The sequence below is a fragment of the Ictalurus furcatus genome, chromosome 29, assembly GCF_023375685.1.
Source record: "Ictalurus furcatus strain D&B chromosome 29, Billie_1.0, whole genome shotgun sequence".
NCBI lineage: Eukaryota > Metazoa > Chordata > Actinopteri > Siluriformes > Ictaluridae > Ictalurus > Ictalurus furcatus.
This window is the reverse complement of record NC_071283.1, coordinates 2,608,341-2,616,736: the sequence shown is the minus strand read 5'-3', so window position 1 is coordinate 2,616,736 and position 8,396 is coordinate 2,608,341. Positions and strand designations below refer to the sequence as shown.

General features: G+C 43.2%; 1 protein-coding gene across 3 annotated transcripts in view; it reads right to left on the bottom strand.

The window, feature by feature from the left end:
- gria2a (glutamate receptor, ionotropic, AMPA 2a) overlaps window positions 1-3,960 on the bottom strand; it is a 35,315-nt gene extending 31,355 nt beyond the window's left edge. For 2 of the 3 annotated variants that reach the window (XM_053619229.1, XM_053619231.1), the window contains exons 1-2: window positions 3,647-3,960; window positions 3,179-3,319 (exon numbers count right to left, since the gene is read on the bottom strand). In XM_053619229.1, coding sequence (XP_053475204.1) covers window positions 3,179-3,319; window positions 3,647-3,725 — 220 coding nt within the window. In that variant the 5' untranslated portion in view covers window positions 3,726-3,960. Of the gene's footprint in view, window positions 1-3,178 lie in introns of all 3 variants that reach the window. The other variant, XM_053619230.1, reaches the window with a different exon arrangement.
- Window positions 3,961-8,396: the final 4,436 nt, after the last annotated feature.

Here is an 8,396-nt window from a genome sequence, read left to right as displayed (position 1 = left end):
CTCTTTTAACGCCGGTATCGGAAGTGCGTACGTGCAGCAGATATCAAATACAAGAAATACAAGAAACCGACTTTACCTCGGTAATATTAAGTTACATTTATTTTGAGACACGGAGACATGGAGACGTTTTGTTGTTTTGACATGGAGAGTTCCACCACGTTCGCATGCGTTCTTTTCTTTTTTCTACAAGCAAATCTTATCAATTGGACATGACGTGAAACACGACGTCGTGCCTGTGTGTGGTTCGTCTTATCCAGAGATCTACGATCCGTGCGCTGTATGGCCGGGATAAAATACAAGGCGCTTTGGCGTAATGAGTAATAGCGAAGTGAAACAGCAGAATGTGCTTTTAATAGTGCGTGTGTGTTTGCGTGCACAGAATAGCGTCTCTGACAGGCGTCATAAATATATTACGGTAATGGATAACAGGGGGATCAGATGCTGGCCACTGAACTGCCGCGACGCTTTAATGTCATACAGTGTATAACGTGATATGAATACGAAGCAGTGTTCCTATGGCGACAAACGACAGGCAAATGATTCTTCATTCGTGAATGACCAAAGTTAGAGCACGTTCGGTCTGTTGTCACGTTCCTGTATATACCCACAATGCTGTTCGACTGCTTGCTCGTACTGTAGCAATGCCAGTAGGATTTACCTAACTAAACACGGCGATGCGGCGGCGCTTTAGCGCTTTAATCCATTCTGCTGTCTCACGTCCTCGTATTTATATCCACAGATATTCACATGAATACGCACTCGGTAGATATCGTAAGCACTAATGCATGTGTATATGAGTATATGTGTATATGTGAGGTTAATCAGAACGAGCAGTCGAGGCAGTACGGGGACACGCTGCGGTGGATCGCGCATGCCCGGGACACAGTCCTTCACTGCAAATCTACATGACTCGTGCTCGTTCATGAACGCTGGACGTACTGTATGTAGGCAGGCGTGTAAACATCAGCACTGTTGACTTCTCGGTCCTGATTGGTCAGACGACACGGTGTCGGTTAATTTCCTACAAGAGCAGCTCGGAGAGTAGTTCAAATGGACAGGTTTCCGCATATTAATGCCGTCGTCCTAATACGTGAGCGTTTCTATGGTAACAACGTACACAGGGACTTGTATAGTGGACGTGCAACATCTTTTAAAAAGTGCAGAGTTTATAGTGTAATTGCGGATAAGTTTTCTGTGAGGAAGGAGTCTCCGGTGTCAGCGCTTTACATGAAAAGCTCAGTTGTGTGTGTGTGTGTGTGTGTGTGTGTGTGTGTGTGTGTTATTAATCAACTTTTGTCAAGTAGCTTTGAAACAGCATTTTTGTCATTCGTTACCTAAGAGCCACTGACGCATTGGCTACTCTACGAACCATTATTTTCCACTGCAAAATTTCAGAAGTGGGTTTGAAAATATCCAGGGTGCTGAAGAAATCCCATAATGCACTGCAATAGGTCATGCCCTACCATTTTAGACAGGGTTTCTAGACCTTACGCGTTAAATATTAATGAGTAGGCTAAGTCCATATTAAATCACGTGGCACGGGTTATCGGTTTCTATCTCGCCGCTCGTTGCTCAACATCCCAACAGGTCCCGATAGACCCCGATCAAAATGGAGGAACTCACAAAACCTCCAAGTGCCATGTCAGGAAATCTCGCAGATCGTCTCGCCAATGAAATCCAAAAAACTGGCGTCCGAAAAAGCGAATAATCAGGACGCGGAAAGAACAGACGAGGAGAGTGGTTAAAATGGTTAGGGATTCATTGCGAATTATAATCGTAGGCCAAAATGAAACATAAGGGGAGCTCAGGAGCTACTGATTTAGCTTTTGTTAGCAAAGATGCTGATTTTCAGCCTACGTAATGTGTTAGCTAGCTGTGTAAGCATCTGATCTATGCTGCGAGCGTTGAGTGCACGAAGCGTCATCTCGGTATTTGAAGTGTTGGAACTTCTATTTGTTGGAATTTTCAGTGTGCACCCACTGCTCACGCTATTTATACTACAAAATGGCGTAGAATGGTGCATAAGTATGCCGTTTGGGATGCACCATAAGTAGCGTAGCTTCAAATCATTATTCTGTTGTAACATGCTAAACAGTATCAGCGTTACTAGCATCCTCGATTAACGATAAAGCTAGCCATTTTGGTGCATTTCCTATCAAATTTTATTTCGACCGATATCCAGTTACGTGATGAAACCTCAGCGGAATTTTGATTTTCTTTGTACTCGTAAACTGCTGCGTTAAATTCACGCCCACTGAACTCCATAAAAGGCGAACGGAGCTGAAAACGCCGAACTGGCGACTAAACGCCGAAAAGAGCCTTTTAAGATGAGCGTGCGCGATCCAGCTTGATAAATGATGCCCACTGGAAAAATATCAGCGTGTATATATATATATATATATATATATATAACGTGTTTCAATCTTCTGCTCAGTTCTGTTTGGGTTTTTTTTTTTTTTTTGCATATTCATATACTTTGGTCCTGTCTATAGCCTACTGTGCAAAAACAGGGCTGCGGTCTCATCCAGCGTTACCATGGAAACCGACTCTGACTGGCTCACGCGGCAATTATCACACAAAGCCAAAAAAAAAAAAACACACAGACCGATCCCAAACGGCCCCCTACTCTCCTCATAAGTGCTCGACGTGGGTATCGCCCAAAATGTGCAACGTGCAAGAGGCAGGCATTTGGGACGCAGCAGAGGTTTAGCCCACGCCTCTCCAACACCTCCACATGGCCCAATATGTTCCTCCAGTTAGTACGGAGGCGGCTGTGTGAATAAACACGCTGTTAATTGATAACGCGGCTCGGTAGCGCGCTCTACAGGCGTGTACCTGCGTCACACGCTTAACATGGTTAAATCATCCTAAGCACGCTGGACAGTTTACAACATGCCATGCACTGGATACTAATGTGAAAATTCCAAAATGGCATTCCAATCCTCTTTTTTTTTTTTTTTTTTTGCACAGCCCACTTCCTGTTGGATTATATTGATATTGAGCAGGTGGATTTAAGGAGGGGGATGTAGGATTGGACTGGGGGGGGGAAATGCGCACAGTCGATTCATGCAGTCTGTCCCGTGCCTCAGTGCGTAAAATATTTATGCGCGTAAATCTCCAGGGCACGTACGCCTGGTTTCCACAAAAAAAAAATCCAGCATGAAAGCTGGAGACTTACAGCAGTTGGTGATGGCGAAGCTGTTGGCCACCTCCAGGTTGTCGATGTGCGGGGTGAGGCGGAACTCGGCGGTGCCGAATTGCACCATCCCGACCCGAAACGCGCTGTACTCCTGATCCGCACCGCGCGGAAACAGGCCGCCTGATGGCATCAACACATACAGAGAGGGAGGAAAAGAAACCATTCACTATTACACCCAGTTCTTATATACAGTGTATTATAGACACCAGAAATCAATAGGGTATCATTCTACAAAAATAATAATAATAATATAAAAAATTTAATTAAAAAAAAAAAAAAACAACAAGGAAGAAAAAAATGAAAAAGAACCACACTCTCCTTGTCTCCATCACTGCCTGTCTGAGTGATGTATAGCTGGGTTTAAATCCTAACCCCTTCAGAGTGGGTTTAGAAGATTTGCCAAATTAAAGGGTTTGATTTCTCATTTTAACAGAAGCTCATGCTCACCTATTTGGACGCTCGGGGATCCACCGAGTGCGAGTCCCCATAAAGCGGGTACCAACAGGAAACCCGACAAATTCATCATGGTCTTCTGTGTTGTTTGTTTTTTTCCCCCTGTCGTTCAAGGTTCACAAAATTGCGACTCGTGTCATGATTGAAATGAAAAGAAATAAAGAAAGGGGTGGGGGGAAAGGGATAAAAAAAATTTTTTTTAATAACGACGAGTAAAATAAGGAAGGGGGGAAAAAATATAGCTACGGATGAAGCTGGTGTAGAGAGGACAGCGCGGTGAGGGGGAGACGGGGGGCTTCTGCTATCGCTCCAGCTCCTTTGCGGCTCCGCGCGTCCACGAGCAGGGCTTCAGCCGCCACGGACGCGGGAGGAATGATGATGGAGACGGAAAGAGCCGAACGCACACGAAGCCGATAAAAGAGCACGAGGGGTTCCAGAGAGACAGAGAGAGAGAAAGAGAGACAGAGAGAGAGAGAGAGAGAGAGAGAGAGTGAGGGAGACAGACAGAGAGACAGCGAGAGGGGGAGAGAGAGACAGACAGAGAGACAGCGAGAGAGACAGACACAGAGAGAGAGAGAGAGAGAGAGAGAGAGAGAGAGACAGACCGAGTTGAGACAGACAGACAGAAAGGGAGAGAGACACACAGACAGAGAGAGAGACAGACAGACATATAGACAGAGAGAGAGGGACAGATAGACAGAGAGAGAGAGACAGACAGACAGATAGACAGAGAGAGAGAGACAGATAGACAGAGAGAGAGAGAGGTCCAAATCCGGAATTTTACGAGCCTTTCCGAAGCCTCAGGCTCCGAAGGCGGAAATTAACGAGTGAATCCGAAGACGGAAAGAGCCGAGCGAACCGACACGGAAAATGCGACGGGAAAAGCCGAATGAATTCGAAGGCATGAAGAGCCGTACAGATCCGAATCTTGATTTTGCGCATTTTGTTTGTTTGTTTACTTTTTTTTTTTTATCCCATGTTTATACCTGCTGGTTTGTTTGCTTGTCCATAAACTGAATCTTCTGCACGCTGTAATGTGTGAATGCCATTTGTATTTATTTGTATTTGCTAAAACCATATTAGTTAGCATAATATTCTGTTGTCCGAAAAATTATTGAAAGACTATTTTTAATGAAAGAAAAATAAAGATGTCAAATGGTAGCCTACCAGACCCCAAAAGAAGTTCTTTGAGAAGCTACACAGTGACAGGCAGGAGCTTGCGGCCAATCAGGAGGAAGAGAAGAACCTGACAGTAAACAAACCATAGCCAGAGAGTGACAGAGTCCAACATATATAATAATAATAATAATAATAATAATAATAATAATAATAATAATAATAAAAACTCTGTACAGACCGATTTATTGCTTTGTGTCATAGTTGCACATATAATGGAGGCTGGGGGGGGGGGGAAATACACATTAAATAAGAGAAAATACAAAGAGAACACAAAATATAAATACTAAGATTAAGCCCTAACACAGCACAACACACATGTTGTGGTCATCTTGGTCACATGTCTATTAATAAAAGCACTTCAATGGCGATTAAAAAGTAGTTGATCTTATAGCTTACAGTTGTATATACTGCGGGCAGAAAGGCTGGAAGAATCCGCAACAAGCAGGAAAAGGCATGAGGTAAGGTAAGAAAATAGGAACAGAGATATATAGGGGGTCATGTCAAAGGAAGGATTAAGGGAGCCAAGGCAGGAAGAAAGTACGTCATTTCAAGGCAGGATTAACAGACCTGGCAAATCTGATCAAAGTGGTTCCCAGTGAAGAAGTCAGAGATCGAGAAACTGGATTTCTGGTTTGCTGATAAGAATGGTAATAAGGGATTCACAGAAGTAAAGGGGGGAAAAAACCAGAACACTACTGGTTTGAAGAATTTCTGATTAGAAATCCAACAGCTGGTTTAATGGAATAAATTATTATTTTTTTAATGATAAAAATCACATTCCCACAGTTTCCCACAATTATTTCAGATGTAGCTAATAAATGTTTGTTGTCTTTAGATTTTCACTGGCTATAAGGCTAATGTACACTTTGCCTTTGTTTGCAGAAATGTCTTACATTTCATTCTGATTATTTGCTATAAAAAACAAGATCGTGGTGGCCCCGAATATAAGAACATGACCCTGATAAAAACCCTGTCATTAATCATCCTGTCCAATAGTTCTCCAACGAGCACGGGGCAGCATGATTCCAACCCCAGTGGACATCTAGTACGTTCTAATTTTTGACCACTAGGTGCAATAATAACTCTATGGAGTTAAATCAGGTAGTGAGCACCCTGCCCCTTCTAGAAAGGCGATCAAAATCAGAGGTGAATCGGCGTATATCCGTCAAAGTGCACGTAATAGGGGTAATTAGCATTTCAATGGAATTTATGAGGTATGGAGTTGATTGTGACTCTCCTACAACTTGATGTAGTCAGTGTAGTTCTTATATTATTCAACAGAGGGCGCCAGAGGACTGGAAAGGCAAAAGAAAGGATGAACAGAGAGACAAAAGAATGCGAAAGGCTTTTACTTTAAGTCGTGTAAGTTGCGAGGTGGGGCCTCCATGGGATCGGACTCGTTTTGTCCAGGACATCCAACAGACGCTCGATTGAGATCTGGGGAATTTGGAGGCCGAGTCAACACCTTGAACTCTTTGTCGTGTTCCTCAATCCGTCCCTGAACAATTTTCACAGTGTGGGAAAATCAGTGCATTATCCTGCTGAAAGAGGCCACTGACTTTCGCTGACTAACGCTGCCATGAAGGAGTCCCAAGGTTTCCCAGCAGAACATTATCCAGAGCATCACACTGCCTCTGCCGGCTTGGCTTCTTCCCATAGTTTATCCTGGTGCCATCTCTTTCCCAGGTAAGCGACGCACACGCACCCGGCTGTCCACATTATGTAAAAGAAAACATGAGTCATCAGACCAGGACACCTTCTTCCATTGTTCTATGGTCCGGTTCTGATTATCACGTGCTTGTTGTAGGTGTTTTCGGCGGTGGACAGGTGGGTCAGCATGGCCACCCTGACTGGTCTGCACTGTGTGTTCTGACACCTTTCTCTCATAGTCAGCTTTAACTTTATCAGCAATGTGTTCTACTGTGTGGGATTGGACCACACAACCTAGCTTTCACTCCCCACGAGCATCAGTGAGCTTTGGCTGCCCATGACCCTGTCAACGGTTCACCGGTTGTCCTTTCTTGGACCACTTTTGCTAGATACTAACCACCCCACAAGACCTGCCGTTTTCGAGACGCTCTGACCCGGTCGTCTAGCCATTACAATTTGCCCCCTTGTCAAAGTCACTCAGATCCTTACGTTTGCCCATTTTTCCTGCTTCCAACACGTCAACTTCGAGAACTGACTGTTCACTTGCTGCGTAATAAATACATCCCACCCCTCGACACGTTCCGCTGTAACGAGATAATCAACGTTACTCACGTTACATGTCAGTGGTTTTAATGTTAGGGCTGATCGGTGTCTATTTGCACCTGTGGTATAAACATACTGTATGTTTAAGGGCACAGGAAAGGCGTTTCTGTGGGTCTGCAGCACCCCCTAGTGGAACACAACGCATATGATTTTTGATTGTTTATTTATTATGTCATTTTCCTAATTTTATTAAATATGCTGTGATAAATGACTGAAATAATTTCGAGATCAAGCTTTCTTGACATTTAGAACATGTGATATGAGTGATATGAGGATATGAGCGTGACAGATATTTCCCAAGATCTGCATGTATAGAAATGTACATATCATGTGTTATTTTTATTTATCCAACATGTAATATAACAAAGTGATATAAGGAGGAGCCTAGACAGTGTGTGTGTACGCACCTTTAAAAAAAAAAAGTATGATGCTGACTGTGTGTGTGAGTAGATGTTGTGTTTATATTTCATTATGTTTCATCTAAGGTTGGATTAATGGTGCAAACTGTGATTTTTTTTTTTTTTTTTTAAATAGCATGTCTTGTCCTCTAATATTCATTTCATTTCAATAATACCTAAGAAAACTGAGATTCACACCATCCCCGTGCAATTGATCTGGATCATTTTCCTCATTTAAGAGGCTACTTCATTTTGTTTCCAGATCCCCAGAGGAAAAGTTTACTTACCAATGACTGGAGTTTTCCAGTTTGCTTGTTTACAAAGCAAATCATCTTATGATCATGAACTCACGTGTGCAGGACCCTTCACACGTTAACCAAAACAGGTCTGGTGTTTCCATTGCAATTGCAGTTCCCCTTACAAGCAGCAGAGGGAGCTAAAACAAAGTATAATGTTTACACAATTTCTACAGTAGGGATTAGGGGATCGAAATGACTCCACGATGATGTCAATGATACGCGCTTATCGACTCTCTCCCTCATGACTACGAAACTAATTTGACTTCTCTCATGACTTTAGTGTTTATCTGAAACACAACACTCAACATTACATGTAGCCATAAACGGGTAAAAATGAGGACGTGTTGATCTTTAAACTGAGGCATAAGAGGCGTGAAACACTTCAGGATGTGTTTTTAGTGGAAAATAACCAGTGACAGGTATTATTTTATTAGTGGATAGTACCTACCAAACGTGGTCCAAGTGCCTTGCTTGCTTACTTAGGGAAGAGATGGCAACAGGATGCACTATGAGAAGAAGGCAAGCAGGCAGAGGCAGTGTGAAGCTCTGGGCAATGTTCTGCTGGGAAACCTTGGGTCCTGTCATTCATGTGGATGTTACTTTGACACGTACCAC